This window comes from Bufo gargarizans, chromosome 3, assembly GCF_014858855.1.
Source record: "Bufo gargarizans isolate SCDJY-AF-19 chromosome 3, ASM1485885v1, whole genome shotgun sequence".
NCBI classification, from domain to species: Eukaryota; Metazoa; Chordata; class Amphibia; order Anura; family Bufonidae; genus Bufo; species Bufo gargarizans.
Window position 1 is genome coordinate 601,770,416 of NC_058082.1, and position 19,930 is coordinate 601,790,345.

Sequence of the window (19,930 nt, forward strand, 5' to 3'; positions counted from 1 at the left end):
AACTTCGCAGCACGCTCCAGCGCTGTGACGGAGATGAGTCCGATGAGACTTATGGCCCCGTCCTGACCATGATTGGCAGGTTTCTTGCCGGTAAGTAAGAAACCAGCCAGTCATAGTCAGGAGGCAGGGAAACGAGTCTCGTGCGCTGCAAGGTTTGGCTTGTCAGTACTGTAAAAGTACTGAATGCTTGCCCAGAAGTGACAGCCTACTATGCTGCCCTCCTTGAGGTATATTCTTGCCTCAGGTCCAATCTAGAAGCCCCACGACTTCTCTTTAGGCCGGGAACATACAAGACAGAATAGCTGTGGATTTTCATGTGGCAAATATGCAGCAATGAACAGTACCAGCAAAGTGGATGACATTATAAGAAATCTTATCCACACGCTGTGTACAAGAGCCACAGGGTAAACTGACCTGAGGTGCGAATTTGCAACGGATCTCTCCTGTAGATTTCACCCTTTGCAATGGCGAGTATGAAGTCTGCTGGCCTTTAGGCCTCCTGCACACGACTGTAGGTGTCCCATAGCAGTATTGCGGACCGCATTTGTGGATCCGCAATACACAGGCACCGTTCCATGTGCATTGCGCATCACGGATGTGGACCCATTTACTTTAATGGGTCCGCAAATCCGGAGATGCGGAACGGAATCCTATGGAAGTACTACGGAGTGCTTCCGTGGGGTTTCGTCCCGTACTTCCATTCCACAAAAAAAAAGGACATGTTCTATCTTTTTGCAGAACGGCCGGATCGTGGACCCATGAAAGTGAATGGGTCCGCGATCCGCTGCCCCACGGTCGCTGTTCGTGCATTGCGACCCACATTTTGCAGGCCGCAGCATGGCCACAGGGCGCACATGTTCGTGTGCAGGAGGCCTTACACAGCAAAAAAACATAAGCAATACATGCGGTTTTGTTGAGGATTCTCCTGCGGAAACCTAGCCAAAACCGCAGCATATTGTTCCCCTGTATTTTCAGTCACATGTGAACCCAGCCTAAATCTCATCTCCTAGCTGTAGGACTGCCTTCTTTCCCTCAAATCAGATCACTGTAGGGTGATTACAACACCTCATTGCTTCAAGTCAAGACAGATTATAAAAGACTAGAAGTGTTGAGAAACACAGAATGTCTGAGGGTGGAGGAAAGATACCGAAAACAGGTCTGATCCTTGGTTGCCTCACATACAAATCACAAACCTAAAATTTCACTATACATAAGACACATACGGTCAACATACCCTCAGTCTGGCCCCCCATAAGATTCTCTTTAAACTGGTTGCAACAGTCATGGACTTCCCCCTACAGAAAAGTCTAAGGGTCCATCAACACGTCCGTGTGTGTTTTGCGGATCAGCAAAACACGGACATCAGCGATGTCCTTTCCGCATTTTGCCGGCACTTAATAGAAAATGCCTATTCTTGTCTGCAATTGCGGACAAGAATAGGACAGGTTCTATTTTTTTCGGGATCAGAATTGCGGACCCGGAAGTGAGGATCCGCAATTCCGGATCCGGCAGCACATCATGCTGCCCCATAGAAATGAATGGGTCCACAATTCCGTTCCGCATGGACCCTAAGACATGCATTTCTCCAGTGCTGTGGTTCAGTCTAGGCTTCCCTCACACCCAATCCTATGTAGAACAAACATATTCCTGAACATAGGACACTACCTAAATACCCTGCAAGGACAACTGTGCTCCATATTCTATCTAGTATTGTGTGTTTTGCACTTTTAGATCTATTAATACAAGTTAAAGCTTTAGCTTTCTCCTCTCAGATTGTTAGAAAGAGAAATTTCCACCAGTGCTCCCAAGCGCTCTTTATAACTTAGCATATGCTAATTTTACATAGGGTTGAGAGTCTTCTTAGGCTACTTTCACACTAGCAGCAGGACGGATCCGACAGGCTGTTCACCCTGTCGGATCCGTTCTGAGGCTATTTCGCCGCTCCGTCCCCATCGACTATAATGGGGATGGGGCGGATCTCCGGTGCAGCACGGCGAAAGGCCGCCGGATTAAAAGTACTGCATGTCCGACTTTTTAGTCCGGTGACCTCTCACCACAAACTGCGCCGGAGCTCCGCCCCCGTCCCCATTATAGTCAATGGGGACGGAGCGGCGGAATAGTGGCAGGACTGATCCGACAGGGTAAACAATCTGTCAAATCCGTCCTGCCGCTAGTGTGAAAGTAGCCTTAGCAAAGCTCTAATGAAGTGTTGCTAAGGAGAGTCTGTCTTCAGTTCTACTGAGCGCTGAAAACACCTTTGTGTAACATACAGAGGCTTCCCCCTGCCTCTTCTAGCTACCCAGTCCCCGGTTATGTTCAAGTGCCCTAACAACCACTGACATCACCCTCCGTATCTCACTTTTTGCACTCAGGTGTCTTCAGCGCTTAGTCGAACCGAAGACTGAAAACTGACTTCAGTTTGCCAAGATGACTCTTTACACCCTGTTTTCTAGTATATAAATACATCTTTCCATAATAAAGTATATTATAACAATGTTTAACAATCCTGTCCCTACATTATATTAAAATACAATGAAATGAAAATGACACTGTAACCCCTTAACAGTTTTGCCCCAGCGCTGATCAGGCTTTGGGAAAAGGACCTAAAAGTTCAGCCCGAACCAAGTGCAGGCAGCAGGTTATGGGGCAAGGGCTGTTTAACACTTCATATCTTGGGCTCTGTAGGTGTTACAGATATGTGGCTAGTCTTGTTTGAAAGCGAACAATCTAAGCTTTATAGATCAGAATAGCAGTATTATCTTCACTACATCTGGAGAGATAGACTTTAGAAATTGGGTTGTGAGCATGGACCATGCCCATGCAGCACCAGATATACACCATCCGGGGACTGGAACATGGACATGTGGAAGCCCGAGCAGAGATCTGGAGTGGTGGGGAGTAGGTAGCAATGAATGTTATCCTATTTAGGGAAGCAGGCTGCGGGCATTAGATAAAAATAATAATCTTTATTCCCAGAGAAACCCTTTAACCACTTAACCCCATAGGAACACAGCCTTATTTCACCTTAAGGACCAGGCCATTTTTTGCAAATCTGACCACTGTCACTTTAAGTGCTGATAACTTTAAAACGCTTAGACTTATCCAGGCCGTTCTGAGATTGTTTTTTCGTCACATATTGTACTTCATGACACTGGTAAAATGACGTCAAAAACATTTTTTTTGCACAAAATAATACCTAATTTACCCAAAAATTGCAAAAATTTGCAAATTTCAAAGTTTCAGTTTCTCTACTTCTGTAATACATAGTAATACCCCCCAAAATTGTGATGACTTTACATTCCCCATATGTCTACTTCATGTTTGAATTATTTTGGGAATGATATTTTATTTTTTGGGGATGTTATAAGGCTTAGAAGTTTAGAAGCAAATCTGGAAATTTTTTAGAAATTTACAAAGACTCAATTTTTAGGGACCAGTTGAGGTCTGAAGTCACTTTGCGAGGCTTACATAATAGAAACCACCCAAAAATGACCCCATCTAAGAAAGTACACCCCTCAAGGTATTGAAAACTGATTTTACATACGTCATTAACCCTTTAGGTGTTTCACAAGAGTTATTGGCAAATGGGGATGAAATTTGAGAATTTCATTTTTTTGTCTAATTTTCAATTTTAACCCATTTTTTTCCACTAACAAAGCAAGGGTCAACAGCCAAACAAGACTGTATCTTTATTGCCCTGACTCTGCCGTTTACAGAAACACCCAATATGTGGCCGTAAACTACTGTACGGCCACACAGCGGGGCGTAGAGTGAAAGGTGCACCGTTTGGTTTTTGGAGGGCTGATTTTTATGGACCGGTTTATTTACACCGTGTCCTGTTTCAACCCCCCTGATGCACCCCTGGAGTAGAAACTCCCTAAAAGTGACCCCATTTTGGAAACTACGAGATAAGGTGGCATTTTTTGGGGGACTTTTTTTTAGGGTACATATGATTTTTGGTTGCATTTTTGTGAGGCAAGGTTACCAAAAATTGAAATTCTGAAATTTCATCTCCATTTGCCATTAACTGTTGAGGTACACCTAAAGGGTTAATAAAGTTTGTATAATCAGTTTTGAATACCTTGAGGGGTGTAGTTTCTTAGATGGGGTCACTTTTAGGGACTTTTTACTCTAGGGGCGCATCAGGGGGCTTCAAAAGGGACATGGTGTCAATAAAAAAGGCCATCAAAATCGGCCTTCCAGAAACCATGTCGGTCCTTTCCTTTTGCGGCCTGCCTTTTACTGATACAGCAGTTTACGACCACAAATATGGCATTTCTGTAAACTGCAGTATCAGGGTAATAAATATTAACTTTTGTTTGGTTGTTAACCCTTGTTTTGTTACCGGAAAAAACGGATTGAAATGGAAAAGTGCCATAAATTGCGTTTTTGGCACCGTTTTTTTTTTTTTTTTAACAGTGTTAATCTGGGGGGTTAGGTCATGGGATATTTTTACGGACGCAGCAATACCTAATAAGTCAATTTTTTTTTTTTTTTTTTACAATTATTTAGGTTTTTGACTATATTATCCTTTTTGATACAAAAATACATTTTTTGTATCTCTAAAGTCTAGGTGTTATTTTTTATCCGATTATCTTATGTGGGGGCTCATTTTTTGCGGGACGAGCGGACGTTTTTTTGGCACTATTTTGGGGGCTATATGACTTTTTTATCGCTTGCTATAAAAAAAATTGTTATGTTTGGTGACAAAAAAATTCATTTTTTTAACCTTTTTTTTTTTTTGGGGACCGTGATAATCTGGGGGGTTGGATCATGGGGTATTTTTATAGAGGAGATTCTTACGGACGCGGCGATACCTAATAAGGTTTTAGACTATATATCCTTTTTGATCCAAAAAAAATTATTTTGTATCTCTAAAGTCTAAGTGTCTTTTTTTTCTTATCCAATTATCTTATGTGGGGGGCATTTTTAGCGGGACGAGCGGACGGTTTAAGTGGCATTATTTTGGGGGCTATATGACTTTTTGATCGCTTGCTATTAAACTTTTTGTTATGTAAGGTGACAAAAAAATAAATCTTTTTTTGCACTTTTTTATTTTTTTTCCTTGACCGTGTTAAGCTGGGGGGTTAGGTCATGGGGTATTTTTATAGAGGAGATTATTACCGACACGGCAATACCTAATATGTCTACTTTTAATAAATTATTTTAGTTTTTTGAGTGTCTCAAGTCTGAGAACCAGTTTTTTTATCCGATGTCAGTGCTAAATTGGAATATAAATTTAGTACTCCATGGAAGTGTGATACTCCCTGAAGCAACCAATAACGCAGAGGCCCAGATGATCGGGGCACGTGTCACATTGAGTTGTGGTGTCCTTCCGTATCCCCCTCCTGTGACGCACTCTGCACCTTTTTTGTGTTCGTCCCTTCTTTCCAGTATGGGGGACCACACCTGGAAAGTGTTGGCCAGGGATGATCCGGGCGCCTACAGTTCCCGAGGTACTCCGGCCTGCTCTTTCCCGGTCCGAAAAGATCAGGGCCTTGAGGACTGCCTCATAGAACTGGAGGAATGTCCCTGTGCTGCCAGCGCTTCGGGATAGTACCAAGTAGACCGCAACTTTTTTGTACCATGCCCGGGTTTTGCGCATGGCGTTAGATGGCTTGAGGACTTGACCAGAGAGATCAACTCCTCCCATATACCGATTGTAGGCGACGATACAATCGAGCTTGAGGACCGTTGCCGTGGTACCTCGCACAGGGACAGGGGTGATGCCGTTACCATGAATTGTGGACAGCATAAGGACATCCCTCTTGTCCTTATACCTGACCAGCAACAGGTTTCCAGTGGTAAGGGCACGGGTCTCACCCCTGGGGATAGGTACCTGGAGGGGAAGGGCAGGGAGGCCGCGTTGATTTTTCCGCACGGTCCCACAAGCGAACGTGGATCTGGCGGCAAGGGACTGGAACAAGGGGGTACTGGTATAAAAGTTATCCACGTACAGGTGGTAACCCTTATCCAGCAGTGGGTACATAAGGTCCCACACAAGTTTCCCGGTAACACCCAGAGTGGGGGGACATTCTGGGGGTTGAATCCGGGAATCTCGCCCCTCGTATATACGAAATTTGTAAGTGTACCCTGAGGTACTCTCACAAATTTTGTATAGCTTCACGCCATACCTCGCCCGCTTGGAGGGCACATACTGGCGGAAAATGAGTCTCCCCTTGAATGCAATGAGAGACTCATCAACCGCGACCTCTCTTCCAGGTACATCGGCCTCCATGAATTTGGCCCCAAAGTGATCGATGACCGGCCGTATCTTATACAGACGGTCATGGGCAGGATCACCTCAGGAGGTACATGCTGCATTTTCGGAATAATGCAGACATTTCCGGATGGCCTCAAACCGGAAGCGTGTCATGGCCGTACTGTAAAGTGGGGTCTGGTAGAGGACGTCCCCACTCCAGTACAGCTTGACACTGGGTTTCTTGACCAGGCTCAATATGCAGCACGAGGCCCCAAAATGTCCTCATTTCGGCTGCACTGACCGGCGTCCAGCCACCGGGCCTGGCCAAAAAGGAGCCCGGGTGTTGAGCGACGAACTGTTGGGCGTACAGATTCGTCTGCTCCACCATCAGATTTACCAGTGGGTCACTGAAAAAATGACGAAAAAAGTCATATTCAGTGTAGCCCACTGTGGAAATCTGGATTCCTGATTGGCCTACAAAATCAGGAATCACGGGCTCGTATCGCTCTGGGCTACACCAGACAAGTTCACCAGCAGGGTGCTCCGGTGGATTTAACTGGTGGGCTGGGAAACCAGTATGAGCCCCAGAGCGGCTCGTACTAGGCTGGGCCACAGGGTCCCTAACATGGCGGTCCCCCTTGCTCCGCCTGGCGGCGTCTCCGCCGCCTTGGGGGCTCATCATCATCGCTAGATGATGAGGAGGATGTGGAAGCTGGGCATACGCAAGCTGGGCGTATGCCTCCTCGGCCGAGAACGTCCGGCGGGCCATAGGGGAGTGTGTGTCTGCGTGTGTATGTGCATGTGTGGAAATCTTTATTTTGTGTGCGTGTGTGTGGGGGCACGGGTGTTCACTAACTCACCCTAAAACTAACAGGAAAAAAAAAAAAAACAGACAAAAAAAAAAAAAAAAAAAAGGCCAAAAAATTTGAAAAAATTATTTCAAAACCGCTGATCAACCGTCCAAAGTTGATCAGCGGTGGGGTGTGTGATGCGCTAACAGTGGCCGGACGCTAAGAGTGCCGGCCACAGTCCGCGTACACAAAAAATAAAAAAGTGGGGGGGAGGGGTGGGCAGGTGGCAGCACCCCTGGGGGGTCTAGGGTCACACAGCTGTGCTGTGGACCCCAGACACCCTAACTAGGGTGATGCAATGAAAAGTTCAAAAACTAACTTTCCCTTTTTTTCCCCTGCCTAACCCAAACTTTCCCTATGCTGTCCCTATGTACCTGATGGGGTGCTGATGGCAGAGATCGGGTCCTGGGGGCACAGATCGGGGTGCTGGCAGCGACGGCAGACACGTGCAGGCGGCTCCTCTCTCCTCGGTTCCGGAACACAAAAGGAGGAGGAGAGGAGCGCCTGCCTCTTTTGAATCTGTCGCCGGACCGCCCACTGACCAATCAGAAAGCGATCCTGAGTGGAGTGAAATCACACCACCATCACCATCCTGTTCCGGGTTATCGGGTCTTCAGAGACCCGAATAACCCAGAAACGCAGAAAACCGCAGGTCTGAATAGACCTGCGGTTTTCTGCGATCACCGACATGGGGGGGGGGGGGGGGTCACAGGACCCCCCAGCGCATTTGCCCCAGGTGCCTGCTCAATGATTTGAGCAGGCAACGGGTTCCGATCACCGCCCGCTGAGCGGCGGTGATCGGAACCATTCATGACGTACCGGTACGTCATGTGTCCTTAAGAGGTTAAGGACCACAGGTTTATACCCCCCCCCCCCCAGTGACCAGGCCCTTTTTTACAAATTGGCACTTCACAAATTTAACGGTTTATTGCTCGGTCATGCAACTTGGCACACAAATGAATTTTACCTCCTTTTCTTCTCACAAATACAGCTTTCTTTTGGTGGTATTTGATTGCTGCTGAAATTTTCAGTTTTTCTGATATTAATCAAAAAAGACCGGAATTTTCTCAAAAAAGTGTATTTTTAACTTTTTCTGGTAAAATTGTTCAACTATAATTACATTTCTATACAAGTTTGTGTCAGAATTTATTGTGCTACATGTCTTTGATAAAAAAAAAAAAATCCAATAAGTGTATATTTATTGGTTTGTGCAAAAGTTATAGCGTTTACAAACTATGGTACAAAAATGTGAATTTCCGCATTTTGAAGCAGCTCTGTCTTTCTGAGCACCTGTCATGTTTCTTGAGGTGCTAGAATGCCAGGATAGTGTAAATACCCCCCAAATGACCCCATTTTAGAAAGAAGACACCCGCGGAGGGGCATGGTGAGTTCATGCACGATTACATATTTTTTCACAAGTTAGCGGAAAATGACACTTTCTGAGGAAAGAAAAATAATAAAGTTTCCATTTCTGCTAAATTCTGGCAAAAAAATATAAAATCTCCCACGGACTTACTATGCCCCTCAGTGAATACCTTGGGGTGTCTACTTTCCGAAATGGGGTCATTTGTGGGGTGTGTTTACTGTTCTGGCATTTTGGGCGGGGCTAAATTGAGAGCAACCCTGTAAAGCCTAAGGCCCCTTTCACACGAGCGAGTTTTCCGCGCGGGTGCAATGAGTGACGTGAACGCATAGTACCCGCACTGAATCCTGACCCATTCATTTCAATGGGTCTGTGTACATGAGCGTTGTTTTTCACGCATCAGTTCTGCGTTGCGTGAAAATCGCAGCATGTTCTATATTCTGCGTTTTTCACGCAGCCCTGGCCCCATAGAAGTGAATGGGGCTGCGTGAAAAACGCATTGCATCCGCAAGCAAGTGCGGGTGCAATGCGTTTTTCACCGATGGTTGGTAAGAGATGTTGTTTGTAAACATTCAGTTTTTTATTACGTGCGTGAAAAACGCATCAAAATGCATTGCACCCGTGCGGAAAAAACTGAACAATTGAACGCAATCACAGACAAAACTGACTGAACTTGCTTGCAAAATAGTGCGAGTTTCACTGAACGCATCTGGACCTAATCCATCACGCTCGTATGAAAGGGGCCTAAAGGTACTCGTTGGGCTTTCGGCCCCTTTACGCACCTAGGCTGCAAAAGAAGTGTCACACATGTGGTATCGCCGTACTCAGAAGAAGTAGGGCAATGTGTTTTGGGGTGTATTTTTACATATACCCATGCTGGGTGAGAGAAATATCTCTGTAAATGACAACTTTAAAAAAAAATGTATACAAAGTTGTCAATTTACAGAGATATTTCTCTCACCCAGCATGGGTATATGTAAAAATACACCCCAAAACACATTGCCCTACTTCTTCTGTGTACGGCGATACCACATCTGTGACACTTTTTTGCAGCCTAAGTGCACAAAGGGGCCCAAATTCCAATGAGTACCTTTAGGATTTCACTGTGCATTTTTAAGCATTTGGATTCCGTGAGGGGTATGGTGAATTCATGTAAGATTACATTTTTTTGTCACAAGTTAGTGGAATATGAGACTTTGTAAGGAAAAAAATAAATAAAAAATTACTGCTAACTTGTGCCAAAAAAATAAATCTTTCATGAACTCGCCATGCCCCTCAAAAGTGATCTTTATAGCGCTGCAGCGATTTTACGGTGTTTTTGCCGTGATCATAAAAAAAAATTCTGGCACTGCGGTGGGGCGGACTGAACGCAAGTGTGCGCACAAGATCAGGCCTGATCGGGCGAACACTGCATTTTTTGTAGAGCCTAAGGTGACCCTAATGTACTGATATAGATCTGATTGCGATCAGTCTTGATCACGTACAGATACTATATAGTACTAGTGCTGATGCTAATCAGCGACTAATCAGTGACTACGGTGCGGTGGGCTGGGCGCTAACTACCTAACAAGTAGCTAACTAACTGGCGGTGATGAGGGACTCTTACAGGGGGGTGATCAGGGAGTCTATATGGGGTGATCAGGGGTTAATAAGTCACAAGGGGGGGGGGGGGGGGGTTGTAATGTGTGTGTGGTGCTTGGTGCTACTTACAGAGCTGCCTGAGGTCGATCTAAGCAAAAGGGACCACCAGAGGAGCAGGTAGCAGGTATATCAGATGCTATTTACAAAATAGCGTCTGATATACCCATTTGATTGGTTCTTTTAAAAATCTACAGCCTGCCAGCCAATGATCAGCGCTGGCAGGCTGTAGTTAAACTTTATTACTGCGCAATCCTGTGAGCGTGCGTTCACAGGAAATTTCAGGTCTCACGAGATGACGCCAATAGGCGTCACAGAGACCTGAGAGCGCTGCCATCCGAACGGTTATCCAAGGCTATAAACTGCAAATGTGCAAATTTGTAATGTACATTTCAAAAAGAGGTTCTGCAGCAACTGTAGAGCAAAATAGTATCAGCAGCAAAAGTACAGAGGCACATAATCCGTTTTTTGGTCTTATCAGCGGTACATATGATCCAGTACATGCTGAAACAATCTGGTGTGAGCAGCAGCTGATCTGCACAGATTAGTACCTAAGCAATTAATCTCTCACTACTGATCAGTGAAGTATGTTAATCTGCAGCGTCAGACATACTTGTTATTGGGTAAATCACAAAGACACTGGGATATTGCTTGAGAACACAGAATGCAGAAGTGCACTGTGTGCTGTTTCTGTGCAGGATCATCCAGACTTATACAACTTTTTTGGGAGGACAAGTCTTAACCATGACTCTTCTCAGGCCGCCGTTACTCTTGTCCAGGCCTGGACTGTAATGATTATGAAGCTGGTTCTTGGCAACCACTTACTTTTAGCTCATGGACAACACACCGCTGAGATCAGCATGTCTGTCACTGGTTTATGCTGCTCTCATTGAGGTTCCCCTTAAAGAGGACCTGTCACCTTCTAGAAGTTATTAAGGAATTACTATGAGGGTTCAGATGACTGTTACGAGTTGGGGGGGTCCCTGTACTATATGACACTGGCAGAACTGATTAGATAATGTCAGACAGTGCAGGGACACACACCCAATTGGTAACATCCAGATGGATGCAGCAAGAAAAACTAGTGTTTGAATATACCCTTAAGGCGTATATACACAGCACAGTACTGTTGGACAAGCCCGACGTTTTTAGCAGCTCTTGATTTGGGGGTGCACGCTGTTTTTCGCAGGCTCTCAATTCTCCCCTGACAGATGATGATGAGAAGGGAAGATTAGGAGCACTGAATGCCAACTCATGAGGTGGGTAGCAGTGGCCTTCCCTTTTTTTCATATTGAAAACCTGTATACTCAGCTGCACCGAGCATCTGCCGACAGCTATTGCGGATGTACTGCCATTAGGTTTTCCAGACGCAGTCAATAAAAAGGTCCTTTCTTGGCACGGTTTCCAACGCGGACACTGCTGGAATCTGTAGCGGGTGTCTACTCATGGATTAGCCCCACTGATTGGGACTAAACCTGCAGACTGATCCACCGCATTCAAAATGGAAAACAGATAAAGAAACCCAAGGGCAGGCCACAGGTTTCTGTCTGGGGATATGTGGCAAGAAATCCATGTGAACAAAACCTTAGAGGCATAAAAGGACCCCTACACATGTGGATCTAGAATCCGTACTAGTTCAGTGTTGAACCTTCTATGGTCCATTCTATGGTATGCTCCTGAAGAAGGGGATCTCCCCGAAACACGTTAAGCCACAAATTGTTCTAAATAAGGATTGATCATAAGCCTGTGAGAAGTGTGCTGCCATCAATGTACTACGTGCGATCCTAGCCAGGGGGGTTCAAAGTGTCAGGTGTATTGGGTTTATCCTATAGACAATCCCCCAGCGAAGTGAGTGCATATTTATATATTTATCTGTATTGGATTTTTACTGGAATACACTATACACCATCAAGTGATATCTTCACCTTTTATCTTTGTCCTGTTGATACTGGGGACTTTTGTTCAATCTTATCTGATCTTATTTAACATTTTTTATTGCTCTATTCATCTATTGTACCTACTAACTGAATGCTGTGCACCTATCTCCTCAACTATTTAAGGATATAAATATATTAAGCAAATAACCTTCTGTCTCCCAGCAACTTTTACTAAACGGAAGCTAATTACATCCATTCTTTTCAGGAAGCATAGGGAGTGGCGCTCTATTCTTGCACTCTTTTGGCCTTTTTGGATAGACAGATATTATACACCTGGTGAACTGTTGAATTACTACACCACCGTTATCTGTCTATATTCATTATCCTCTATGACCAGGTATTTGGTTTCAGCTGCCTTCCCTCTATATTCCGTACACTGCGTATAATTATACCTCTACCCCCCCCCCCCCCCTTCTTTACTATTTGAAGGATTAGACCCCACCACTGCTGGCACAGTGGTTCATCTTTCTTCATCTTTCAAGGGATTTCTTATCCCCGGAGACTTGATTAACCTCCTCCTTTTTTTCTTTTCTTTTTCAACTGCTTCTATGGTCCAGTCGCTCTAGCATTCCTCATTTACAGTGGGGCACATTTACTTAAATGTTTGCGTCTGGTTTTAGTTTAAAAAAATTCTGTATTAGCCAGTTTTTTTAGTCACATTTACTATTGAAAGTCTACCTGTTTTGGATGCTTTTGCAGTTTGTTCGCCTATTTAGATTTTTTAGAATTCAGAAGTTTTCTAACTTTTGCAACTTTTTTCTGACCCATTAATGTAGGTGCACCTTTTTTTGCGCCTGAATTTGTCGCAAAAACAGTCTAATTTCTAGGCCACCCCAAGGCTGGCTTACTTTTCTTCTTCTGCTTTCAGTGCAGTGCTTTTTCATTAAAAGTCATACTTTCCAGGAAACAGGCGACTTTTTTCAGCAAAGATGTGCAAATAAATTAGACCAGTCTAAGTAAATATGAACCCATCTAACTGAAAAAACAAACAAAAAAAACCAAAAAACTATAGCAATATGCTGAGACTAATTCATCAATGGATTTGCGATTTTCAGTAAGAAAGATTAAATACGCCCATCTAATTTTATGGTCAAAAACAGGCAAACTTGATAAAAGTGCCCCAGTGTGTCACGCATGTCCTGAGGAGACTTCTGAGTGGCATTTTCTCACTAGCACAGCCAGGTAAGTGTGAGAGAGGGGGTGGGGAGAGGTGCGCTGAGCTTGGAGCTTCATAATTATGCATCTTTCCAGGCACCTTTACAAAAGTGCATATACCCTTTAAGAAATATCAGTCGGTCATTTACTTCCAAAACCAAAATATTTTTTAAATGGCAGCAAAATAAATACACAGAAATTAAAACTTGCCTCCTTTTCGGGTTCCATACGGGAGATCTAGTTTGTTGCCACCAAGAATTGCAGACTGTTTCCTGTAGTCTTCACATAGAAAAGGCTTAATCTCAGACATGCTGTGAACGGAAGAACATAATAATAAGTGGACAACTCAACCTGCAGCAAGAACACTTCTAGAGCATTAATTTCCTCCCAGACAACAGGTTATGTATAACAGATAGCACAGTGTCCTCCAGCCTGTTGTGCTCCAGTTTTCCAAAACTTCAGATCCCAGTATGTACTGACGTGGTCTGAAATAATATTTTAGACCTAGGGAAGAAACAGTTAGGCTGGTGTTTGTTGTATGCATATCTTACTATATCATTCATGGGGTCTAAAATAAGTTACTCCATCAGCTGTACAGTCTAATGAATTAGGTGCGGGCTACACGGCGATCTTGGCTGCGAGATCGGTCATGACCAAAGATCACTGTTTAGCAGTTTAGCCATTGTACTGAATGGCCCAGAGTGACCCAATCTTTCTAAACTCTCCAAAATACTTTGTTTCCACAAACCAGTTGCATAATGCTGCATCAGCGCAGTATGTATAGTGTGTTCAGTCCCTGCCGCCTGCGTCATTAACCCTGGCGTCAGTGATGAGAACAAAAGAGACCAATGCAGGCTAGACTGATAAGGCGCTCCGGATCACAGCACTGATTGTATCCATGCTTCTGCTAGAACAGTCGGAATTGGAGAGAACTCAATAGCGACTGCAGCATCTAGGCAGTTAAGTTAGGAGCTCGCTGTCACCAGGAGCGGGGTGCTGATGCATTGCCACGGCAGGCAGCCAAGACTCACACAGACCCTCCAGGCCTGCCATGACTATGTCTATTAGGACTCTTGCACATGGCAATATGGCCGTCGTGCCCATATTGCGGATTGCAAACAGCCCATTGACTTGAATGGGTCCGCAATCTGCAAGATATGGAGCGGTGTGGAGTAGAGGCCCAGATCAGAAGCACTACAAAGTGCTTCTCGTGGGATTTTGGTCCGTTCTTCCACACTGCAAAAAAATTGTTAATTAAAGTGGTATACTCGTAAGCAATGTCCAAACTGTCTCCCAGGCTCAACAAGCAATCAGTGAATACCACTTCAGCAGCAGCTCACAGTGCTTCAAACCTCCCTTCTCCATGGACAGCGTCCAAAGCCCTAGTCTAACAAGCAAATGTTTGTGTTGGTTTACGTCTGCTCCCATGACCGTGCTTCAAGGCCTTGCTCAACTGCTTCGGCACACCAGGCAACCACTGGTAACTCTTCTGTGGGCAAACTACTCGTCTCCCGATCACCTAGCCTTTAGTGGCTTTCAGTTTACCACTGCCACCCAAGTGAACATGCCTCAAGTCTAACTATCGCATAGGTCAAACCGCAATTTCACTAGGCAATGGGTACTACTCTGTTGACGCCAGATGTCGCAATAAGACTTGTACAGGTGTCTACGACGCTTGTTCAGGCGAGTTTACTCCCCAATACGCCTTAGACTTTTCCCACACTCATCAGCGCAGTGAGCGCTGTGAACGGCACAGGCAGCGCAGCGATGCTGCCTGTGCCTGAAATAACCAACAACAAAGCTCCTTACAGCAAGGAGCTTTATTATTGGTTGGGTATTGGCAAGCCAGAGCAATACAGGTTGGGTCAGGCAGGGAAAGCCAGCAGGAGCTGGAAGGAGGAGGGGACAGCTGTACTAAGGTGAGTAGGGCGCGATGCCCAAGGACCAAGGGAAACATGACAGGGCCGCTGGAGAGCTAAAGAGCCGTGGACTTGCGTGACTGATCTCCGAGAAGAGCTGCCCCCAGGACTGTGACCCGACCCCCCCCCCCCCCCCCAGCAATGTTGTGGCAGTGAAAAGCACAGCTTGTCAGTCTTCAAGTAAGTGATTCACCGCTCCCCCAATCATGGTTTTGTCCAGTCTCCTAGTTCTCCGCTCCCCCCCACTTCCTGTCGCCCCACTATTAACCCTGCTCCCCATCCTCCTGTCACCCCACTAGTAACTCTGCTCCCCCCCTCTTGTCACCCCACTAGTGACCATGTTCCCCCCCCACCAGTGACCCTGCTTCCCCCACCCCACTAGTGACCCTGCTCTCCCCTCCTCCTCCTGTCACCCCACTAGTGACCCTGCTCCCACCTCCTGCTGTCACCCCACTAGTGACCCTGCTCCCCCCTCCTCCTGTCACCCCACTAGTGACCCTGCTCTCCCCTCCTCCTGTCACCCCACTAGTGACCCGGCTCCCCCTCCTCCTGACACCGTACTAGCGACCCTGCTCCCCCCTCCTCCTGTCACCCCACTAGCGATCATGCTCCCCCCTCCTCCTGTCACCCCACTAGTGACCCTGCCCCCTTCTCTTCCTGTCACCCCACTAGTGACCCTGCCCCCTTCTCCTCCTGTCATCCCACTAGTAACCCTGCTCCCCCCCGCCTCCTGTCACCCAACTAGTGACCCTGCTTCCCCCTCCTCCTGTCACCCCACTAGTGACCCTGCTCCCCCCTCCTCCTGTCACCCCACTTGTGACCCTGCTCCCCCCGCCTCCTGTCACCCCACTAGTGACCCTGCTTCCCCCTCCTCCTGTCACCCCACTAGTGACCCTGCTCCCCCCTCCTCCTGTCACCCCACTAGTAACCCTGCTCCCCCCGCCTCCTGTCACCCCACTAGTGACCCTGCTTCCCCCTCCTCCTGTCACCCCACTAGTGACCCTGCTCCCCCCTCCTCCTGTCACCCCACTAGTAACCCTGCTCCCCCCTCCTCCTGTCACCCCACTAGTGACCCTGCTCCCCCCGCCTCCTGTCACCCCACTAGTGACCCTGCTTCCCCCTCCTCCTGTCACCCCACTAGTGACCCTGCTCCCCCCTCCTCCTGTCACCCCACTATTAACCCTGCTCCCCCCGCCTCCTGTCACCCCACTAGTGACCCTGCTTCCCCCTCGTCCTGTCACCCCACTAGTGACCCTGCCCCCTCTCCTCCTGTCATCCCACTAGTAACCCTGCCCCCTCTCCTTCTGTCACCCCACTAGTAACCCTGCTCCCCCCTCCTTCTGTCACCCCACTAGTAACCCTGCTCCCCCCTCCCACTGTCACCGCACAGGGAAGAAGCTAAACAGACTCTGACAACTATGATGGGATCCGTTCAGTTTCGGTTCAGGATCCTGTCTTTTTACCAGACAAAAAGTGCTGCATATGAGGCTTTCAACAGAATCTGAAACAGAGGCTCTAAACGCAGCCTCCAACGCAGATGTGAGCGAGTGCAGGCCTATGTATTATGCATTTTAATTACCGTAACTACCGTAACTTTCGTACTCCTCCTCGGGATAAAAATACTCCTCAAAAATGGTCAGAGGAGTATTTTTACTCTTCTGGAAAAAATGTAGTGCAACCTCTGAATGACACCAAATTTCTCTCTTTTACCTCCTTCCAGCAGTGAACTGGTGTAACCACATACACATCCAGGTCAGCATTAGGCTCTTACCAGGCCTATGCTGACATCCGTAGCTCCTCTCGTAGACAGACTAGAAAACCAGTCAAGTGGAGCCAGGTACAACAATTCAGAAGCACAAGCATCATGACCCACCATCCATATGCAACATAAAAACACTATGGAGGTCACTTGTTATACTGAAACACGCTTATATTAGGTGTATTTCAGGGGCAGATTCTGGTGCAATGGTTAGTAGCCCCAAAATCTGCGACTTTTCTCCGCTCACACCAGGTCTAAAAAAGTGGGCTTGGCTTGGACGGCGAATGTTATGTACAAGTAGAAACAAATTACTGAGCCAATGAGTTAATCATCTAGTCCAGGGGTCAGCAACCTCTGGCAGTCCAGCTGTTGTAAAAATACAACTCTCAGCATCAGGGGCGGACTGAGAACCCTCAGGGCCCCCGGGCAAAATAAATCAAGGGCCCCCTTTAAGGCCCCACCCATGTTCAGCTGCAAGCCCCACCCTTGTCCCGTCTCCATGCCCCGCCTCCAGCCACAAAGTTAAAGTGACACAAAAGGCACCCAGACCACTTCAGCTCATTAAAGTGGTCTGGGTACAGTGTCCCTTTTTGCAAATCGAGCTGCAATGTTATAGAGAAACTGCATTGTCTACGTTCCAGCAATAAGTCAGCCTCTAGTGCCGGCAGCCACCTGAGGGCTTCCTGGCATCTGACGCTGGACGTCCTCACACCCTGCATGATGACCTCCAGGGTCAAATTTTTCCCCATAGGAAAGCATTGATTCAATGCTTTCGTATGGGGTGATCTAATCTCAGCGTCCATTAGTGAGCCTCTGTTAGAAGCAGTGTGGGCATAACTACTGTGAAGGGGGCACATATCTGGGCATAACTACTGTGAAGGGGGCACATATCTGGGCATAACTACTGTGAAGGGGGCACATATCTGGGCATAACTACTGTGAAGGGGGCACATATCTGGGCATAACTACTGTGAAAGGGGGGGGGGGGGGAGGCCCTTCACAGTAGTTATTAATCCCTTTCAGCAGTCTCCCCTTCAGTGAATGGGGGACTGCTGAAAGGGGTTAATAACTACTGTGAAGGGCCTAGCCGTCTGGGCAACCCCACAGATCATCCCCCCACCCACCTTGTACTTGTTCCACTGATCCGCTACTTGCGGGCTACATGGGCATGAGTTCAGTCACTTCAGTGCGCAATCCCATCCTGTGGCGCGTGATCCCGCGAGACCCGTGACCTACAGCGGCAGGTCTTGCGGGATCACGCGCTGCAGGACGGGATTGCCCACCGACGTGACTGAACTCATTCCCGCGCAGCCCACAAGTAGCGGAACAATTACAAGACGGGTGGGGAATAGCCAAATTAAAAAATATTTTGAACCAAAAGGTGTTATGGGGGCTCTGTGGATGGCACTGTTATGGGGGGGATCTGTGGATGGCGCTGTTATGGGGGGGATCTGTGGATGGCACTGTTATGGGGGGGATCTGTGGATAGCACTGTTATGGGGGGGGGGATCTGTGGATGGCACTGTTATGGGGGGGATCTGTGGGTGGCACTTATGGGGGGGGATCTGTGGGTGGCACTGTTATGGGGGGATCTGTGGGTGGCACTGTTGTGGGGGGGGGGGATCTGTGGGTGACACATATATAGCACCTTATGCTATATACGTGTCATCCACAGATCCCCCCATAACAGTGTCCCTGTGAGTGAATGATCCCCAATACAGGGACTGGTGGCCGGCATCTGGTGTTGTAATGGCAGCGGGGCCCGGTGCAGTCACTGTATTCTATTATACCGGGCCCCGCTCACTGTAATACTAATATTCATATGTGAACAACTTGAAATCCTCTGCGATCCTCTCCCTCTGAGCTCTCTGTACTCACAAACCCAGTAGAAGGCCGGGCGGCAGCGCAACTCACTGATGTCACGCGCCTGCTCCTCCCACTTTATCAATGAAGTAGGAGGAGCAGGCGCGTGACGTCAGTGAGTTGCGCTGCCGCCCTGCCTGCTACTGAGTTTGTGAGTACAGAGAGCTCAGAGGGAGAGGATCGCAGACTCGCAGAGGTTTTCAAGTTGTTCACATATAAATATTAGCATTACAGTGAGCGGGGCGCGGTGTTATGTTATTCTGCGGCGGGCCCTCGGACCATGTCCGAAGTGCCTGACCGGTCAGTCCACCCCTGCTCAGCATACATATTTGCACAGCAGTTGAATGGAGCATGTTGGGAGTTGCTAACACTTGATCTAGTCCATTTAAAGAAACATGCAACCAGACTTAAAGGTTATGTACCCCTTTTTATTACTGTACTCATTATGAGGTAAAAATAATTTTTTCAATTGGTCTTTATAAAAAAATATGGAGCCCTTTAATGGAGCGTTCGGCTGCTTCCACTCCACACGCTATTAAGGATTGTCAGGGCACCCTCCAGTACCACCCTAATGCAATAGCTAAATCATCTCACGCTTACTATTCGGCCTTATACTCCCTCCCCTCACTCCTTCCTAGTGATAAGACAAAGCGGAACGAGTTATTAGACAAGTTTTTCGCAGAATGTCACCTGCCTTTGTTATTCTCTGACGCCTTAGCGCATCGGAACCAACTTACTACGGTTGAGGTGGTCAGGGATGCCATTTCTGAGTTACTTAGTGGTAAATTGCCTGGTCACGATGGGCTTTCGTTCAATGACTTAAAATATCGGGGGATTCATTAATCCTCTATATGGTTAAGTTGTTCAATGGATTTCTACTAGGCGAAAAAAATCGACTCCATGTTGTGCTGGTACATAACACTTAACAGGTTGAACTTAGTGTTAGGTTCCTGTCTTACAGAGATCGCCTTGACGTGCGGCAGACGGGCTCAAATAATTTTGTACAAAATGATTTGCCAAGCATCTCTAATTTAGAAGCATAGCATAAGCAATATAATTAATTTTTGTACTTTATTTGGTTTGCAGAGTGGTGTTGCATTGTATGTTGTGTTTTATGTGCTCGTACATAACAGTTATCCTCAAACCCAGTAAGGACCCTGCAGACTGCTCGAGCTCCTATTAGCCTTTTAAATTTGGATTTGAAAATATTCACAAAGATATTAGTGAATAGTCAGAATTTTTG

General features: G+C 46.7%; 1 protein-coding gene across 6 annotated transcripts in view; it reads right to left on the reverse strand.

Moving 5' to 3' along the window:
• ST3GAL6 (ST3 beta-galactoside alpha-2,3-sialyltransferase 6) overlaps positions 1-19,930 on the reverse strand; it is a 187,724-nt gene that overhangs the window by 37,772 nt on the left and 130,022 nt on the right. For all 6 annotated transcript variants that reach the window (XM_044284492.1, XM_044284490.1, XM_044284489.1 and 3 more), the window contains one exon: positions 13,357-13,457. In XM_044284492.1, coding sequence (XP_044140427.1) covers positions 13,357-13,457 — 101 coding nt within the window. The remainder of the gene's footprint in view (positions 1-13,356; positions 13,458-19,930) is intronic.